Source organism: Zootoca vivipara, chromosome 8, assembly GCF_965207765.1.
Source record: "Zootoca vivipara chromosome 8, rZooViv2.hap1.1, whole genome shotgun sequence".
NCBI classification, from domain to species: domain Eukaryota; kingdom Metazoa; phylum Chordata; class Lepidosauria; order Squamata; family Lacertidae; genus Zootoca; species Zootoca vivipara.
In genome coordinates, this window is record NC_142591.1 from 48,035,253 (window position 1) to 48,056,398 (window position 21,146).

Here is a 21,146-nt window from a genome sequence, read left to right on the forward strand (position 1 = left end):
TGAATCCAGGCCAGCAGCTTAACTATGGTTTATAAACGATAGTTAAAGGTAACTCATTGACCAAGATTTGTAATTGGTTTATAAACCTTAGTTAAAATTAACCATGACTTAGTATAAGGTGTCAATCTATATGTCCTCCTTAAGTATGGTTAAGGAGTTTGCGCTGCCCGAAAGCTCCAGAGTGGCATGTGAAATGTGACTCTTTATGTCTGGTGTCTCCTTTAACAGAAGAAAGCCAGGCCACGGGGTGGGGGGTGCAGAATAAAGCAAGGTTTAAATCAGGCATCCCCAAACTGCGGCCCTTCAGATGTTTTGGCCTACAACTCCCATGATCCCTAGCTAACAGGCCCAGTGGTTGGGGAAGATGGGAATTGTAGTCCAAAACATCTGGAGGGCCGAAGTTTGGGGATGCCTGGTTTAAATGGTTATCTGTCAGATACCTTACATATAACTATAGTTAGCATTAAACAAGGCTTGTGTTATGTGTGTGAACCAGGCCCTTATGGAAACAGTGCAAAAATTATAGCAAGATAATGCATGTGGAAGACTTTGAAAGCACTAGGTTGCTGGTTGTGGTTTTTTCAATGCACTGACACTCACTTGTAAAAATATTGAAGGATCTGGATGCTGTTACAGCTGAGGGACTAGTCACTTTCTGCCAACCTAATTTATTTTGAATAGTTTAAGATTAAATGTTATGCTTAGGAAACATATATATATATATATATATATATATATATATATGATAAATAATTGTTTTATTCTGTGTTAACTTGTATTAAAAGGTATTATTATTACCTTTACTTAGCTCTTGAAGTAGGTTGAAATAGAAAGTGTAAATATATGTTCTTATCTGGCACTTGCCAGTGCTTAAAGAGGTATTGCTGGTCAGTTTTTCCTATGAATTTTACCTCAAAATGTTCTATGAATTTCCATTTTTAATAGTGATGCTTAGGCTGGAGTCTTGTCAGAACATACAGTTGACAGATGCATACCTACAACATTTTTAAAAAATGTGCAATGGGCCTAGGGATTTATATTGATGGCCACTTTCACATAGAGATAATATGCCCCAATGTGATAAGGTGCTCAGCTTCTGGAAGTGATATCTTCCCTGATAATGAGTCATAATATTAATGTTATAACCACATTTTAAAGATCACTAACCACTTTTATAAAGAGAAGGGGTGGTGGTTCTAACTAAATTCTAATCTGATGAGTTGTGATCTGATTAAAGTTCTACTATATATATATATATTTATTTATTTATTTATTTATATTTATATTATTTTTCTCCGCGGCTTGTCCTAAATTGACATGTCAGTTTAGGGTACAGTGCAGTTGGCACTGGCCTAAAGATTTGTTTGTAGTAAGCAGTGTGACTTCGAAGATTGTAGCTTCCTGGTGTTGAGGTTTGCAGACAATGAATTGAGAGGTGCAGTTCATAATACCTAACTTTCAGATCTTTGCAGAGGTGTGTTGGTAATTTTGGGCAAATCACCTTGTCTTCATATTTTGTTGCGGTGACCTAGTTTTATTACTAAGTCTGAAATCTGAAACATGGGGTGGTATTCAACTTAGTTTAGCCTATTAAAATTAATAAACATGACAAAGCTAATTTCAGGGGGTCTATTGTGGGTAAAACTTAGTTGAACACCACTCATAGTATTAATGGGGTTTGCTTTTGAGTAAATATTCTTGGAGCTGTCATGTTAGATGCATGCTGGGAAAGACATAGCCATCCAGCTGTAGCCATCACTAGCAATCAGTTCGACAGTTACAGAAAGCATCCGCATTGGGCAATATATATGGTGAATCAGGCTTCAAGCAAGCAAGCAAGCTATTTCCTTTCCCCCCCCCCACTCACGCTGAAAATGTTTAGTAGCTTACATGCAGCCCTTAGAAGATAAAAGCCATATATATCAGTGTTAGGCAACAAGCCAAAACTGATTCTGCCCTGGCCACGTATAACATGGGAACGGAATCTAATTTTAAGCAAAAAGAAAAAGGTTGCACGGGTAATGGGAGATGAGTCTACTCCAGGGGTTTCCAAACTAAGGCCCGGGGGCCGGATGCAGCCCAATCACCTTCTAAATCCGGCCCGCGGACAGTCCAGGAATCAGCATGTTTTTACATGAGTAGAATGTGTTCTTTTATTTAAAATGCATCTCTGGGTTATTTGTGGGGCATAGGAATTCATTCATATTTTTTTTCAAAATATAGTCCGCCCCCCCCCCACAAGGTCTGAAAAAGTTTGCTGCCCCCTGGTCTGCTCCTCTCTTGTCTACTGTCTTATCACTGCATAGCCTTCCCCCACCAGATGGTTTCCTGCCAACCATGCTTATTTCCATTAGCAAAACTCAGCTGAGGAGAAAAACACCTGGGTGAGCTGCCTGCAGAGAGACTGCAGGCTGTGGTCTCAGTGAGAGATTAGCATCCCCCTCCACCTGTGTGTCCCCTTTCCTCTAAAACTCTTAAAACCTCCTCAACTTTAGATGTGATTGTGGTAGAACTAGGTTTGAATAGGTCTGCTAGTGTGACATTTCATGCAGAAATGTGGTTCTCATAGTATTTAATATTTAGTTCTTTTACCTACTTGTGCCTTGGAAAGTTGCAATATTACGTGCTAAGAAACAAAATGTCCTGCATGTATAAAGCGTAATTGTCAGTCCTGTGTGACTGATTATTTTACTCTGTTTGGGCTTGCCACTCCGTGGAAAAAAAATAAGAAGCCAGTGATTTATCAGTTTCGTTAGTTGTTGTTTGTCTTTTTTTGTTAACTCTGCCTACGCATGGCAGTTTAATCTTTCACATTCTGACTGCTGCCTCTGTGGTTTTATGCTTTGAAGTGATGAGATGTCATAGAATCATAGAATCATAGAATCATAGAATCATAGAGTTGGAAGAGACCACAAGGGCCATCCAGTCCAACCCCCTGCCAAGCAGGAAACACCATCAAAGCATTCCTGACAGATGGCTGTCAAGCTTCTGCTTAAAGACCTCCAAAGAAGGAGACTCCACCACACTCCTTGGCAGCAAATTCCACTGCCGAACAGCTCTTACTGTCAGGAAGTTCTTCCTAATGTTTAGGTGGAATCTTCTTTCTTGTAGTTTGAATCCGTTGCTCCGTGTCCGCTTCTCTGGAGCAGCAGAAAACAACCTTTCTCCCTCCTTTATATGACATCCTTTTATATATTTGAACATGGTTATCATATCACCCCTTAACCTTCTCTTCTCCAGGCTAAACATACCCAGCTCCCTAAGCCGTTCCTCATAAGGCATCGTTTCCAGGCCTTTGACCATTTTGGTTGCCCTCTTCTGGACACGTTCCAGCTTATCAGTATCCTTCTTGAACTGTGGTGCCCAGAACTGGACACAATACTCCAGGTGAGGTCTGACCAGAGCAGAATACAGTGGTACTATTACTTCCCTTGATCTAGATGCTATACTCCTATTGATGCAGCCCAGAATTGCATTGGCTTTTTTAGCTGCTGCATCACACTGCTGACTCATGTCAAGTTTGTGGTCAACCAAAACTCCTAGATCCTTTTCACATGTACTGCTCTCAAGCCAGGTGTCTCCCATCCTGTATTTGTGCCTTTCATTTTTTTTGCCCAAATGTAGTACTTTACATTTCTCCTTGTTAAAATTCATCTTGTTTGCTTTGGCCCAGTTGTCTAATCTGTTAAGGTCATTCTGAAGTGTGATCCTGTCCTCTGGGGTGTTAGCCACCCCTCCCAACTTGGTGTCATCTGCAAACTTGCTCAGGATTCCCTCAAGCCCATCATCCAAGTCATTGATAAAGATGTTGAACAAGACTGGGCCCAAGACAGAACCCTGTGGCACCCCACTAGTCACTACTCTCCAGGATGAGGAGGAGCCATTGATGAGCACCCTTTGGGTTCGGTCAGTAATCCAGCTACAAATCCACTGAATGGTAGCATTGTCTAGCCCACATTTTACCAGCTTCTTTACAAGAATATCATGGGGCACCTTGTCAAAGGCCTTGCTGAAATCAAGATAGGCTACATCCACAGCGTTCCCTTCATCTACCAGGCTTGTAATTCTGTCAAAAAATGAGATCAGATTAGTCTGACATGACTTATTTTTCAGGAACCCATGCTGACTTTTAGTGATCACAGAGTTTCTTTCTAGGTGCTCACAGACTGTTTGCTTAATGATCTGCTCTAGAATCTTTCCTGGTATTGATGTCAGGCTGACTGGGCGGTAATTGTTTGGGTCCTCTCTTTTCCCCTTTTTGAAAATAGGGACAACATTTGCCCTCCTCCAGTCTGCTGGAACTTCGCCTGTTCTCCAGGAATTTTCAAAGATTATTGCCAGTGGTTCTGAAATCACCTCTGCCAGTTCTTTTAATACTCTTGGATGTAGTTCATCTGGCCCTGGAGACTTGAATACATCTAAACTAGCCAAGTATTCTTGTACTACCTCCTTACTTATTCTGGGCTGTGTCACCACAATACTGCACACACAAACAAGTAAGTGAAAACATGGGTGTGTTTCTGATTTTTCCTTTGCATACTACTACCAATGGAACCCCACAGGTGGTGTCCAAAAAGTGGGGGGGGGGGGAATGTTCCACAATTTTAAATGGAATGCTGCAAAATCAAAGTAATATGTATCAGTGAGATTTTCATTTGAAAGAGCAGCCTGCTGCTACTTTTCTTAATGTGCAAAGGAGAAGCTGTAGCTTAATGTTACAGCAACTGCTTGCATGCTGAAGGTCCCATGTTCAGGGCTTGTCATCTCCAAGTAGGGCTGCAGGAAAACTCCTACCTGAAACTCTGGAGAGCTGCTGCCTGTCAGTGTAGAAAATACTGATGGGGAGTTCCATAGTGACCAATGTAACCTTTCTAAATTTCTTTACATAATATTGTCTAACTCCAGTCAGGGCCGTCTTAAGCATGCCCTGGCGCCGTGGCGCGGCGGATCCCTCCGGCGCCCCCCCCGCCCCGTGCTCCAGCGCTGCGGGCACGCGCAGCTGCACTGCGCCACCCAGCCTGCCGTAGGGCTGGGCCAGGGGGCGCTGCCCGCCCCTGTTGCGGCGCCCCTACGTGCGACGGAGGCGGCCCCAGGCCCGCGCGCCTCCGGAGAGTGGCCTGAAGCTGCTGAACAGCGGAGGCGGGCCGGGGGCAGCCTCAGCCGCGCCTCTCAGCGGGCCCAGCGGCACCCCTGGTGGCCTCGCACCCTGCGCCACCGGGGGCAGGCCTAGAGCCGGCCCTGACTCCAGTTAACATTAAACTATTGGTTTGTTAACTGCCTTTATTTTCACTACAAAAATAATCAAGAACTATGCCACAGGTTGTTTCTATGCTTTCCTGTGTTTTAAAAGATGTGACCAATGTAATAGTGTTACAATCTCAAACACACAACAACAACAACAACAACAACAACAGAAAAAGCAAACAAACTGTAACATGGATAAATGTTTTCTCTAAAGTATGAATTGATTTCCACACTGTCTGCTGCAATATACATGAAGAGCTTATGTTTCATGGGCAAGTGTCAAACCTATGGCAATGCTTATTGAAATCTGTGGGAAAGGGTTTTTCTGGCCAATGACCAATGTAACATGCGAAAATACATTGATGAGCTTCCACAAATAAATGCCTCCAAAGCAAGACCTTGTGCATGTGACTTTACTATGCATTCACAAGTTGCAGGACAGCATCAAACTCCGTGTCATGGCCCAAGGAATGTACACTTCGCTGTGGCAACACCCTAAAGATTTGTGCCTTTTCAACACAACATTTATCATTTGCAGGGAAGACAAATGTCACAGAAGTCTCCCCTTTTAAGAAGAGGATTTTGTACTAATGAATATCATATTGCATCACCTGGCTAATAAATTTTATTTTTTATTTCCCAGTTTCAAACTCAAAAATAACAAAGGTGGTCAGTTGTCACCTGTACTTCAGAAGCTGCATCTGCTTCTGCAATTTATTTCAGCATAATCACGTTTCCCTTAGGGACATTATTCCGTTTTGGTGGTGGTTATTTTAAATTATGTCAGAATTCATTTACACTTTGCTTCCAGGACTGTTCCCTGAGGCAAGGCAAGAGATCTTCAGCTCTTGAGCTGAATTTTTACATCCCTAGGTCAGGATTGGGGAACTTCCAGCTCCTAGGCTAGCCTTGGCCTACCAAACTTCACCATTTGGCCCATGAGGCCATTTTGAGCAAGCCATAGCCACCTACCCTGTACCTGAGGTCATACAAGTAAGGGCAGGGCTTGACTGAAAGGGTGGGGTTTGCTCAAAGTTACTCTGTGCTGCTCCCAAAGCACCCAGCAAACAGCTGGTTGTCAGGAGCTTTTGAAGCACTGCACAAAGCAGGAGCCCAGCACTAAGCAGGATTGTTCCCCCTTCACATTAGCTGATACAAAGGTTTCTCCCAGCCACTCTGGGCAGCTTCCAAAAAAAAGATTAAAAATACATTAATATGACAGTTCTAAAAGAAGGTTTAAATGACACACATGACAGCACATTTATGATATGCAGGTTGTGTTATGTTGGTCACAATAAATGTATGTAAAACACATTTTAGATCATATCACATTTTCTTAATGCTACGAACCTCAAACAAGAGAATAAAGTTCAAATATATGAATTTTTATTTTCAGTTGTTAAGGGGGTGGGGAAGTGTATATGTTTTTGTCACTAATGTAACATCTTCAACCAATGTAAGTTTTATTGTCCTAAGGCCAAGATCATCTGATTTTGTATATAAATGTGAGTGGAAAAAGTAAACACTGCCTTTTGGGGGGGGGGGGGTTGGAAAATATCCTTCAAAGAGACAGGTTGTAAAGAAAAGCCTTTTAAATAAAAAATGTAGAATTCTGAGGAGAAAATGAAAAAAATGAGGGAAGTAATGTGAAATATTGTATACATAGAATGATAGAAAGGGGGAACTAGGAGACTGTTTCATAAGCTGTTATTGCCTTCCCCATTTTGGCGATGGGAAGTGAAGTATAACTGGCTCCTCCTGTACTGTTAAACTTAAAAAGACCCTAGAAAGTTTAGAGGGGAATTTAAACATCAGTGTTAACAGCATAATATTGGGAAGGTGAACAGGCTGAATTACAAAATTTTGCTCACTTCATATGCTTTCATGTGTCAAAAATGTCACTTCAAGTTCCTTACGTAGAACTTGGCAAGTACTTACTACTGATTAAAAGTGATTTGGAAAGAAATGTGAGAAGCTAAACAAACTTTTGATTTGGCATAGGTAGCATGTTGAAATACCAGATCAAAATGTTGTGTGCAATACCGAAAACTAAGTAGGTGCAAACATAAACTTAAATCAGCAGATGTAAATTGGGAAAGGTTTATATTGGCTTTTCTGAGTGTGTACTAATGGAACAAATAAAATACATTTTCAAGTATAAATATTTGGCATGCACTGCAAGTATTTAATGTAGACAATACAGCACTATGGGGACACTGTCAAAGCAAATAATAGACAGGAACAGCAAACAAAGGGAGATACTTTTTTGCTGCTAATTTTTACTTAAAGCAGTGTTGGAAATACAGTGGTACCTTGGTTTACGAACTTAATCCATTCCGGAAGTCCATTCTTAAACTGAAACTGTTCTTAAACAGAGGCGCGCTTTCCCTGATAAGGCCTCCTGCCGCCGGTGCCCTTCCACCATTCGGATTCTGTTCTTAGACCGAGGTAAAGTTCGCAAACCAGGACACTACTTCTGGTTTTGTGGAGTTCGTAAACCGAATCATTCGTAAACAGGGCTGTTCTTAAACCAAGGTACTACTGTATTATGTGCCAAACCCTTCTCTCAATTCTGCACACACACACTTGTTCATCTACACTGTAAAGGCTAAATTGAGCAAATCAAAGTGGTGTTTTCTTCCCAAATATTCTATTGAGCACGTTATGATTGTTCAGAATGTGTATTTGCAGAGATATATGTTATTGGCTGGAATCTGTTACTGTATTTTTTGTTTGTTTGTTTGTTAATAGAGATAGGAAGAAGATACGGTAAGAGGTGTATAAAGTTAAGCGAAAGAGCAGAAAGCTGTGAGGGAGGAGCCCATTGTCAAATGGCCCCAATCCGGAGATCCATGTACATGTAGATCAGCCGTGCACAGATTTGAACTCTTCATTGGAATGAATGTGGAGCCGCATGTGCTCATTACAAGTGTGCATGTGCAAGTTTTTAAAATAGAAACGTTCTGGTTTAAATTAATAAAGGGGAAGAGCCAAGCTACATGTTACACAGACATAGCTTTAGCCTTCTTTTTGGAATGAACAGCCATCTCAGGAGAGGGCATTCAGGAGTTCATTCAAAACTAAGCTTAGGGTGCCTAGGGTCAGAGCAATTTAGAGTGGGGTAAGGATTGCGCATCCCTTTAGTGTCTGTTTCTGCATTCCCATTTGTTCCCTTCTGAACTGTAATTTAGCCCTCATGTTGTTCAGATTTTCTCTTGTTTTGAACTTCTTTCATATTGTGCAGAACGTTGTATGTGCCAAAGTATAGACTGCATATATTTGTTACATGTGTAATTTATTAAGTACCTTCATAAATAAGCTCTTTTTGGAGAAGCCTGTTAGCATGAGAGGCTCTTGGGCATAACTTGATTTTCTCTAATTTGAAATTATTGGGGGTGGGGTGGGAATTGTGAATGTTTCCCAATGGGGTTGCACACTTGTTAAAGGCAGGTTCACAGTTTAGGGGTGCAAAATGCTGTACATTAGCTTTAAAACACTAAATGGCTTGTGACCCACTCTTCCCAACTGAATCTGCCTATCCATTGTGATGGTGAGGGTGTGGCATCCATAACATGGAACTCCCTGCTTTGGAAGTTTCATTTGGCTCCTTTACCAGTGTTCTGCCAATGACTAAAAAAAAAATTGCTTTCTGACAAGCTTTTGATTTATCAAATGCATACATCTAATACTGTTACGACTTTCTCAATATATTGGACAAATTACTAGTACTGCTTGCCAAAACAATACATTTTTGTGTTCCTTTTAATTGATGTGACATTTGGTTTGCTTCTCTTGTAATTATGAATTTTATATTTCTTTTATGCAGACAATTTCTTTAGAAATTTCAGAATATTCATCAGACAGTGAAAGTCTGGAAAAATGCCAAGCAGAAATTAAAGCTGCTGATTTAGAATTCCATAAAAAGCCCGAGTTCAATTTTGGAGCAGGGATTGAAACAGATACAGGAAGGTCAGCAAGTGACTGGTTAAAATCTGCTCAGATGCTTCTACAGACACCAGAAAAAAAGAGAGACAAGAGCTTGAAGACTCCAGAAGATTCTGCAAAGAAAAGAAAATTTCTGAGGTATATATGTTATTTTTTTTTCATTGTAGCATTCTGGTAATAATAACAAGAGTAATTTCAACATGAGCAAAATCTAAGAGTTTTAACATTCAAAGGCTTTTTGAAAGGGTTGGCCATTTTAAGTCATGAATCAGGCCATTTTAAGTCACTGTAAGTCATGAGTTACGGTAATTCATTTATAGTTCTCTAGGGGTTGGACTGGATGGCCCTTGTGGTCTCTTCCAGCTCTATGATTCTATGACTCTGGAGGAGACTCTTGAGAGTCCCATGGACTGCAAGAAGATCAAACCTATCCATTATTAAGGAAATCAGCCCTGAGTGCTCACTGGAAGGACAGTTCCTGAAGCTGAGGCTCCAATACTTTGGCCACCTCATGAGAAGAGAAGACTCCCTGGACAAGACCCTGATGTTGGGAAAGATGGAGGGCACAATGAGAAGGGGATGACAGAGGACAAGATGGTTGGACAGTGTTCTCGAAGCCACCAACATGAGTCTGACCAAACTGCAGGAGGCAGTGGAAGAGAGGAGTGCCTGGCGTGCTCTGGTCCACGGGGTCACGAAGAGTCGGACATGACTAAGCGACTAAACAACAACAATATTTATGATAGAAAACAAAACAAAACTTTCATATTGTTATATAAACACGCTTTCTAAACACTAATATCTGACCCCTTTTAATAGACTTAACCTTATCAAAGTTGTAGAAATACAGAATATTCCAAAATACCACACAGTAAAACAAAGTCTTTTTCCTGTGAGATGAGCCAAACTTTGAAAGTAAAATGCATTCTACAGGAAAAGAGAGCACTGAAATTAAATGGATTTTTAGTTGAATGTGTTTCTGTTAATTGAATAAGTTAACATTCTACTATCATTGACGCCCTTCTTTTTCTTCCTACTCCTGTCAGTTCATTCTGTGAGTCCCTTCATAGCATATCTCTCAATGCTGTTAGCAAGTCAGTGGAAGAACATTGCTTTGCATGCAAAAGGCTTTAGGTTCAGTCCCTGGCATCTCCAGGTGGGATGGAATAAGTGCCTACCTGAAACCCTGGAGAGCCACGGCTAAATGGAGTAATGCTCAGTGTGTAATAGGCCACATCCTATGCTTATGAGAGGACAAAGTAAGAGTTGGCTTTGCAAACCTCTTTTGAGAAGAAATTAAGAGGTAGATAAATGTCAAAAATTTCACTGTCCTCTACACAACATATCATTGTGCAGATATAGCACCATAGTTTGGTGATTGAGTGCATCTGGTATGTTCCGACTCTCTTCTCTCTCACTCCTATAGCTGGTATCAAACCAGGCTGCAAATCTGCTTTTAACTGTGGTTTCCAGCTTCAGTTGGTACTGTGGTTAGAATCATTTCTCTTCCAACCATGGTTGCCTCCAAAACGGTGCTTGTACAAAAGGTGAGGAGGGAAGAGTGCTTGATCACATGATGCAGCATTGCCTCTGTAGCAGGCCTAAATGACATCAAATGCAAAACTGCTCGGAACCCAGAAGTTCCATCTTATTTTAAGCTTCAAACAAATGATTCATATGCCAGCTTTAGTTGACCAAGCTTCCAAGCGGTAGACTACTCCAAAGTGTTAATAGACTGAATGTGAAAATAAATAACTCCTCCACTTCATGAGTTGCATTCAGTTTTGTTTTTCAGTACACAATTAAAGATGTGCAAACACACATAACAGTTGAAGCACTTCAACTCTTTACCGTATGTTTTATCTATCCCTGTTTCCATTTTCTGTATCAATATTTGTCCTTAGTCAGTTTGTTCAATCCCTATCCCCTCTGCATTTACTGTTTCAGTTTCCCCAGTAAGAGAGCAATTCTCACTGTTATTGCTGATGGAACAGGAGGTGTTTGTGCATACACATCCACACATAAGTGAGCACATACACTGACTTTAGAAGAGCCAGACGTGCTCTTCAGGAAGTGGTATATTGAAAAATTGCATGTTTCTCATAAGAAGAGCCCTGCTTGTTCAGACTAAAGGCCTGTTTAGTTCAGCATTCTATTCCTATGAGAAGCCCTTGAGTAGGACATGCTCATAGTAGCGCACTCTCTTCTTATGTGAAAGAATTAGCAGGCTGAGCTCATCTGTTGCTCTCATTGTTGCTGTGATTGTCTCTTTTTTTATTGCTGTTGTGATCAGATTTGTCTTCAATGGAAACTAAGAAGAATGTCAAAGGTTTGAATGCAACACTGAATATGGGGTCATTTGAGCCTGCGTGCTGTCCTTGCATTCTTAGACAGTAGGCTGTTTTGATGCAATTAATTTTAAGAGTTTTGCCATTGTACACAAAAAGAAAAGGGCTAGGTAGTAGAGAGGCAATGACATTTATGCAGCATTTGTATATTTTCTTCTTTTTTCAAGTCTCAATTTGCTTTTTGTCTGGCAAATAATTGGTTAAGAGGTCCCAAGTGATTATAAAATACTCTGGACTCCTTGAGCTTTTTATTACTGCCAAAGTACAAATCAATCATTTACTTTTATTTGCTTCTCAATTCTTGTGACTTTAGCTGTTTTCTTGAAAGCACAATTGCTAAAATTAGGATATTGGCTTTAAAAAATTACAGGATTCGTGCTCCAAATAAATTACCAAGTAGCTCAGTTCAGCTGGAACTCTATAGGTACTCTTTTGTTTTTATATTGTGCTTTTGTATACCGCTTAGAGAGTTTTTAAAGTAATAAGCAGTTTAGAAATACTAATAAATATATAGCACTGGGTCCTAGGAGATTGGGCCTTGTTATGCTCTCCATCCTACCTTCACAACACATTTAACATCACAAAGAGGGGGATCCTAAGAGTGCTCACCTGAGCAGTTAAAGATAATTTGCTGCATATATTCAGCCATTTACCTGACAGTCATCAGCAAAAAGGTAACTTAAGATAAAATGATATTTGTTTTTATCATTGGCTGTTTTTGATCTGAATTGTAGATAGGTTGCTACAATATTACCTTCATTTTATTTGCTTTGCTTGCCACTTCCCCTTGTGAACACTGAACTGTTTCTGCCATGGACAATTTTCAGACCACTAAAAGTACATACTTGACCCAGCTTATGATATGAATCATGAGGTCAAGTATGTGTGAGAAGTATTTTGGGATGTGTTCCTTGCCAGTGGTCACACATCTTCCAGTAATCTGCTCTAGGCTAATGGTCAAAAGTGCACTCAGTTGTGGCTGAAATTACACTCTTCAGCAGAAGAGCCGCTTTGACCCAAGGAGTGCTCTTGTGCCCCTTTCAGAATTGCTCTGCTTTTGATTCCTGGAAAAACTGTGTATGAAAACAACTTATACTAAATGTAGATTATATAATATGCTGATGTGCTTTACAAATATTTACAAGTGTTGATTTTAGCACCCCTTTGGCTCTAAATGATGCATCATGTATTTTCCTTGGTACTTTGGGGAACAAAGGTAAAATATTGGTATAACTGAATAATTCTTCATTCTCTGTAGGGGCGGGCTTGCAGAGAGACTGAACAGACTCCAGAACCGAAAGAGGGCCGCCATTAGCTTTTGGAAGCATCAGTGTATTTCTGATGATCACATTGGTAAGAAACATTTGATTACTATGAAAACTACTTGGGGCAGAGTGTATTGCTTTTGCTTTTGTTTTCAGTGAAGACACATCCTTATATTAGTGATGTGAAGTTGGACAGCCTGTATTAATAATACAGTTGTACTGCTAAAATATATCCTGCCTGTGTTTTTGAACAGTTCTCTGTGCACCACTCCCAGGCTGTACCCCTGTACTTGTTAATACTACTTAGGGTCTTCACTGCAAACAGGAAGAATTTTGCAACAACAATAGGGTTTCTTCATTGCAGTTGTGCTACAAAAACCTATTTGATATTTTCATAGTGCTTACCTCAAACTAAAGATTTCACTATGTGACTGTGATACTATTAAGGCATTGGTCAATTAATGCTAAAAGTCATTTAACACTAGTGAGACACAAAACAACCACATTGTCTTAGAGGTAGACAACCTGTTCTGTATTGTGGCAATATCAGAAAAATACACGAGAAGGCTGAGGACTGTTGCTACTTAGTAACAGGTTTTGTTGGCACCTGTCTGTCTTGGGAGACAGTGGAATACTGCACCTTTGGGAGTGAAATCAAACTGTTGGAGAGTTTTAGCGCCTGCTGTGGTTGTAGATACAGGAGATTTCCTTTAGCAAGTTTCTGAAGCACCACCACAGTTTTCTGTGCATCAGTGAAACTATTATCCCCAGTACCAGCTGTTCCCTTGTCATCTACAATATTGTCTCCCTACCCACTCAGGATTTAGTTTCAGGCTCTCCTGATCAGGTTTGCAAGGCTCTTAGCAAACACATTCTTGCCAACTGGTGTGAGGTGCAGCCCATCTCTTGACAGAGGTTCTTCCTCAAGAAAGCAGAGACCATGGTCAAAGAAGCCAAACTTTTCCTGATGACATCACCTGCATAGCCAGTGGTTTACTTCCAGAATTTCCTGGGCCCCAATTTTCATGTACCTCTTGAATAATTGTGGTGTGCTGAAAAACTAGGAAATGGATTCAAAATAGTGGCAATACAGGATGCATTGCGGACTGTATTGGCCCATCATTTAATTCTGTTGTTCTTAATGAAGTACGTCGTGCAAAGAAATGCTTAAAAGGCAGGGCCTCTTTTTTATTTTAAGCTTTTAGCATTATAACTTGTTAACAGCCATTCCATTAGACCAGGGGTCGGCAAAGTTTTTGTGGCTTGGGCCGGTTCACAGTCCCGCAGACGCCGCGGTGGGCTGGAGTGTGCACTTATGCACTCATGCGCAAACGCTATTTCTGGCACTCCTTCCAGTGCAGAGGACGTGTGTGCAGCTTCCCATTGGCTGCAGGAGCTTCCCATAGCCAATTGGAAGCTGGCCAGCGTTGCAGAAGGTGGTCACTGCTCTGCTCCGTGCCAGTTTAGTGTGGAGCACGGGAGCCGACTGAGCGGGGTCCATGGGCCGCTTGTGGCCCATAGGCCTTAGGTTGCTGACCCCTGCATTAGGCTGTAAGAAAGAGGAGATGCATCAGCAAGAAGCCAGGCTCCTCTCTCTATGAACTGCTGCTACCTGATGGCAGCTTTTATATCTGACTACAGCAGAGGAGGGAACAGATGGGGTGAGGGCCACTCCATCAACATAGCCAAGAGATCAGCAACTTCTGACATCTCCTCTCCTTAAGCTTTTCCATCACATCTGGTCTTTAGAAGAACTTGCAGTTAAGAACTTGTTCCTGAGTTTGCTTGTTTCCTTCTCCCTCCTAATAAGTTTTTCTTTTTAAGAGCAGGAACTATCTTTTTAAGGGTAATCTGAAGGGCAGGAACTATATGTGTTTAGTGATTTGCAGGCCACCCTAGGAGCCATTTTTTGCCTGAAGAGCAGCAAATTTGGAGCTGCAGCAAATTTGACAGCTGAAAAGGCCAACCACTTTGAAAAGTGAACTTTGATTTGGTTCTTCAAGCATGGTAGTTGTTGCAGTAAAAGCCTTTTCTAAGTTTGACTGCACATTTCATTGCTTGTGCATGCATTTTAGCTTCTTTTTATTGTGGGGTTTAACATACGTTAAAAGAAAGCTGTATTAGATAGCTGACCAATATCTATCCACAGTGGCTGATAAGAGAAGTGGAATGTAGAAAAAATTAGTGTCCTGCTGTGATACATTAAAGCAAATTCTTATAAAAGTATCTTTACTGGAAATCTAGCTGCAATTCATCTGCTGTCTTGCTGCCATTTGAGGTTTTATTTGTTTTGTTTCCCTATTAATATTTCTTAAAATACAGCGGCTCACAGGATTTTTCGGGATATCTGTACTTTCCTTGCTTCTGTGTTGTTGCTCAAGGCAAACATGCAAGAGACAGATGAGCTCAGAGATCAATGAGATGAGATTGGATCATCTTAACTTTTGGAGTCTTGTTAAATCCCTTTAGAAACTCTATAACGTACAGTCACATAGACCATAAGGTCAGTGATGAAAGAGAAGCGACTACTTTTCTGATGTAGGTAAATCCTAGGTTCTGGCTTTATTTTGGTCCCAGAATTAGTTATCTGGTATAGGATTTATATGTTTCCCCTTGAAGTGCAAATAGGAGCTGGGAGAGTGTCATGGGGGTGGGGAGCATAAAGAAAGTGTGTAACCCTGCTTCCCCCAGTGCTGCAGCTTCAGCTGTAGTTGGGGGCCCATGCAGTTCAATTAAACTTAAACAAAAACCTACTGGAGGTCCAACTATGCATTTCCAGATGTCACATGTAGTTGCTCCCACAAATACATTTGGTTAACAGACCTATTTGCAGAGGAAAGGGACCAACTTGGTATTGATGGGGTTCAGACCTCAATGTTAATTAGCTTGTTGCCTTGAGTTTCTTAGTAAGCTGCTGTATCTGGACTATCAGCTGGTGGCAATGCCTACAAACACTTCCCACCCCCTTTACTTATTATTTCCCTCACATCTGGATGTAGCAACCATCTACTGTAGTTACTACTAGTCTTCAATGATTTGATTCTTGAAATGTCTGTGGGCAAAGCCTTGAACATGATTGGAAGATTCAGCTGCCCATACCTGACATCACGTGTAGGGCAGATAGAGATGCAGCTGAACCACCTGTGTGATTCAGTTTCTCATGGGGAACCTGATCACACAGCGAAGTCCTACTGAAATGAACTTTGCAAGCCCTGTGCTTAGAGCTTGAGAAGAGATGAGCACATGGCTTCCAAATTGCTTCAGGAAGGCCTTTGGCAGGTGGGTTGTCCCACCCACCCATCAAAGTTGACCTGTGGGGTGGGGACAGATCAGAATCTGGACTTCTGGGCCAAAATTCTTCCACACTTCCGAGTTATCCCTTCTTTCTCATTTTCATTAATCACTAGCCATTGAGATTTATGTTCAAAAGGCTTTTAGGCTGCGTGCTTCTTGCTGAAATATACCAGTGGAGGTGCTAAGGCACATTCCTAGAGCCAAACTAGGTTTTACAAGCAAATATGTGCAACAGAGTCCTAATTTCTTTATATTAATAAGCAACCTGGGGGAGGAAGGGGCACTTAACCCTTACCTTTCTGGATGTTTCCATGTTCATTATTTCACTAGCTACTTGACTGTCTGTAAGTTGCAGTTGGGGGTGTTGGGAAGCTAGAAAACAGCCAATACTTAAAGGATTAAAATCTTCCATCTTCCCCGCTCATTCAGCACTTGCCTGTTTAAGCTTTTGAGCCTCCTGAGATTGTTTTTCTTCACAGGGAAATTTAAAGTTGAGTCTTCATTGTGCTCCTAGTTCCAACTTTAAATTGTGCATATTCATTGCTTGAAACTAATAAGGTGACTAGGCAATCTCCCTGCATCATGGCTATTCCTCCTGCTGTAAATATACTCATCCATGGTTCGACGATGCAGTATCAGTCCACATTGGGCTGGCACTCTTAGCAATAATGTTTGTGTGAACAGTTTCATCCTCCTAAGTGTTTCAGATTTACTTCTCTGGCACTGTGTTTGATGGTTTTCTTGTTGACAATTGTAATGAATGCGAGAAATTGTTGTTTTAGACCCACAGGGGAATGGCAAGTGGCCAATGTTCTCTTTGTGTCCTCCTATCACCTCATATTTTATGGTGTTGGAAACAAAGCACAGAAATAAAAGCTTCTATTTTTCTTTTTAACATAGGAGTTCTTAGGAAAAGCAGAGAGAAAAAAGTAAGAGCATGTCAGTTAAAAAAAGAAGTTCGACTACGTTTTAGTTCCAAGCAGGATTAAGTGTTCATTGTTGTTCGCCTACATATTCCTATCCAAAGTGTTGCTTGGGTAAAAGTAAACCTTTTCAAATATAAGATTTTATGATTAGGCATAAAGTAGCACTTACAGGAGTTTGTACAGTCTGTGTAAAGTTAACAACTCCCCACTCTTTGGCTTGAGTCATTGGTTTTTATGTTCAAAAGCTTCCCTTGCCAGATGCCTTCTGGCTGAGTTGGGTACACCTGTGCTCAAGTATGTGGAACCGTCTTCAACAGAAAACAAGAACAATGGAAGAATGACGTTACATAATTGACGTGCTTTGCAGACTTAACAGAATTATACTTGTGGAACAACCCATCCTAAGTGTTCAGTATGGAAAAGTTCCCCAAAGAAACCCTTCTAGATCTTTGAAAATCTGCAGGGAAGCAGACTTGACAGCTTGGAAAGGCAACAACTTTCAAAAGGAGTATGGCTTTAAATAGCACTGTGGGCTTCTTTTAACAACAGTCAACATTATGATCATGCATTGGGGACAGTCAAACCAGTCTGTGTCAGTTTTGCAAATGTTTATTCGTAAGTCAGTTTCAATATGAAAATTTAAACACATAAGTATTATTTTATTACAAAATCTGTATTTAAATGCAGATTTAATCTCAATTACATATTTAAACACCGTATGTGGTTTATTTTAATGTTCATATTTCCAAACTTGTTTTATCCTAAAATACACGTTACTGATGTTAACTATTTTTTTTAACTGAAGCATATATCATAAAAATTCAAAGAAGGGCTTGCAAAGTTCATTTCAGTAGGACTTTGCTTAACTAGTTCACTTAAAAATGCAGACCAAACAAAATTCTTCTCCATCCCTAACTTGTATGTCCTGCCCACTGCATAATATTTTAAAACACATTTATTGTGAATGCTTATTCAATTGTTAGCCTATGAAGTAATAATAACTAAGAAAATGTAACTTTTTCATGCTCTGGTTGTGAACCTCTTACCTGGTTAGGGATTAGAGCAAAGTCTCCCATTTTCAGTGGCACTACACTATCCATTGCATGATTTTGTCCCCCATGTTGATATTCCATGTATTGGTGTGTTTGTGTAATCAGTATAAACACAGTATTTAGAGCCCTGTTTGTATATCCACTTGTCACACCATAATTCTTCTTTTGTTTGAGATTTAGCGTTTAGAGCCAAGAGGTTAGAATTTTGAATCATCGGCTGTGGATTTCATATTATACGTGGCATGTGTAAACATTTGTGTTTGTTAATATGTCTGACTCAAGGTTAATTAGATGGATTAGAAACAAAGGATTTCTGCAATAGATCTGGAGGAGATAAACTCCAATTGTTTGAAAGGCAGATATGTTTTCATGATTGAAAAAAATCCACTTCAATTTCCACATAATTGACAGTGTGTTGACAACTTTAACAGGTAAACTAGTAAGACTCCAGTTTCAAACCAAAAGGTTTTGCGTAGACATGTATTCATATGCTTATGGAACTCAGATCTGTAGTATGGCAAAAGCGTTTACATAATGATATTGCTTGCATAGCTCTGGTTACTCAGACTCCAGGCACTATACAGAAGAAATGTTTGCTGTTTTCTTTTTATGTACGTAGAGAAAGTGGGGATTAAAGAGATCAAGTCACTTGCACAAGAGCAGGCAGCAAACTAATGGCACAGCCAAACCTAAAACTCCACCTTCATGAGTCCAAGGTGCGGGCCTGTAATGACCCAGTATTAACATGTGGAAGGCTCAGGGTGTCTTCAGAGGGCAAGGTAGACTGACCCTCCAAAGTGCCTGCCAAGCCTGGAAGCCAAGAAGTTGTCGTTACCATATCATCAGATTGAGTCATTGCAGGCTGAAGAACTGCAGGCTGTGCAGTTCAGATCCTCTACAGATATCAGTTGATTTTTAAAACATCTAGCTACTGCGACAGGGAAACCCAACATTGCCTCAAACCAGCCCTGGATCTTGCTCTCTGTCCTGATCTCCAGGCACAGCAATCCAACTGAATCCAGATCTCACTCATGTGGCAGTGTCACAAGGACCAGTATTAATCTCCTCAAAGGGTCCAAAGCACTTCTCTGGTTACAAGCTTTTAGCTGCACATTAAGTATAATTGTGTGGGCGAGAGAAGAAAATTGGGGTCATCACTTGCCAGTGGGAGGAGCACAGTCATGTAACAGAACTTGTAGTACTATAAGTTCAGCAAGTATGAAACAGCAGTTTCTTATGAAATATTCTCTGTTTGATTCACTTCCAAATCTTAGTTGCAATTTATGCACTGCATCCTGCACTTAGCCGTTTGTTGCCCAAATAATCCTTGGTTGGTTGGTTGGTTGGTAGGTAGATAGGTAGGTCTGACAGTTGCTTAATCTGTGGACCTGATCTCCGGGCGATTTTTTTTTTTAACGCCTCTACCATTTCATTAGTGTGTTAAGAATAACAGCTTCTCATAGGAAACAGTCTAGAAATACAGAACCTCACTGCTGTAGTAATTTGGCAATAGTGTTCCCCACCCCAGGTCAAAAATAGAAACAAAGACAAATGTTCACTTCCTGCATTAGGAGGGAAGAAATGAACTTTCCAGTGCTATCACTATATTAGAGATAGATGACAGGAATCTGAAAGAAATTGTGTGAATAGTGTGATGAGGGGGGAAGGTCCAAGACTAAGAGAGGGTGTGGACAAGCTGTATGGTACTCTAGTTTTGCTATTATATTACATCTTATAAATAGCAAAGTGACTTAAGAAAGCCCTGTAAAGTGCCGGTTATGACCTATAAAGCCCTACATGGCTCAGCTCCAATCTATCTGAATGATCGTATTCCCTCATACAAACCTACCTGGGTTTTGAGATCTTCAGGAAAGGTCCTTCTCTTGGTCCTGCCACCCTCACAGGCACAATTGGTGGGGACACAGGAAAGGGCCTTCTCAGTGGCTACTCCCAGAGCTACCTTCCTAGAGACACTAGACTGGCTCCATCCTTTTTGTCCTGCCACCAGCAGTTGAAGACCTTGTTCAAATAGACTTTGGGGAATTGAATGCTTTTAATAAAAGAGCTGTTGCCATGCTATTTTCATTGTAATTATTTGTATAATTTAAAAGGCTATTATACCCATATAAAATTTTAATTCTATTAATTACCCCCCCTTAATTATTTTCTCTTTATTTTAGTATTCTTGTTTCTCCTGTCTGGGGAAAAGGCAGGGTATAAATAAATGTATTATAATAATATTCCCATAATGCAGATTAAGGAGAGAAGCTAAGAGAGTCTGACTTATGGCAACCCTAGGAGCATAGGAAGCTGCTTTATAGTGGGTCAGAGTCTGTCTAACCCAGTAAAGGCTGCTTTGACTAGCAGTGGCTCTCTAGGGTCTTGGGGTCTTTCTCATCAGCTGCTGGAGATGCAAGAGGTTGAACCTGTCCATCTGTATTCACAGCTCGTGTCCTATCTCTGTGCTATGATCCCTTGCCATGTGGTGTTCTTGTACCACTTCAACACTCTAAAATGGAAATTGTGATTAAAATAAATCTTGTGTCACTGCAAGACAGGCTTGGGGGGAATTGTGGCTTTTCAGATAGTGCAGGACTCCAACACCCATCAGCTCTACCCATCAGAGCCACTGTTCAGGGGATGATGGAAGTTGTAGTCCAGAAGCATCTGGAGAAACTCAGGTTTTCGACCCCTGTTCTATATTCCCCATCCCCAAATCCTTGTGCCCTGGACATAAATTTGTGTATGCTAACATCTATAGATATTCAGATGCCAGGTGGCTGGAGTCTAACTGGTACTGCATTTTGCCTTGTGCCCAACTACTCTATAAGCAAAGTAGTAAAATAATAAGTTTTGTGTTTTTTAAAAAGAAGCACGGGGGTGGGGGAAAGAGAAATTTGAGGACCTTTGTCGACTTCTAACAATGCTCATGCACTCAACTGATGAGAAAAGATGTAATTTTCAATTGCTTGGATCTTTACGTATCTTTACATATGTATTTGAAATGCCTTCCTGAAAGCTTTAAGGTGGTTCAAACTTTAAGGTAGTAGGATTAGGAAGGCCTTCAGTCCC

At 40.7% G+C, this 21,146-nt stretch overlaps 1 protein-coding gene across 6 annotated transcripts in view; it reads left to right on the top strand.

Annotated features, from left to right (window-relative positions):
• SPIDR (scaffold protein involved in DNA repair) overlaps nt 1-21,146 on the top strand; it is a 182,306-nt gene that overhangs the window by 55,682 nt on the left and 105,478 nt on the right. For all 6 annotated transcript variants that reach the window (XR_015951481.1, XM_088675475.1, XM_035126454.3 and 3 more), the window contains 2 exons: nt 9,071-9,327; nt 12,796-12,890. Coding sequence is in view for 5 of the 6 variants with exons in the window: in XM_088675475.1 (XP_088531601.1) it covers nt 9,071-9,327; nt 12,796-12,890 (352 nt within the window). In the remaining variant the exon portion in view is untranslated. The remainder of the gene's footprint in view (nt 1-9,070; nt 9,328-12,795; nt 12,891-21,146) is intronic.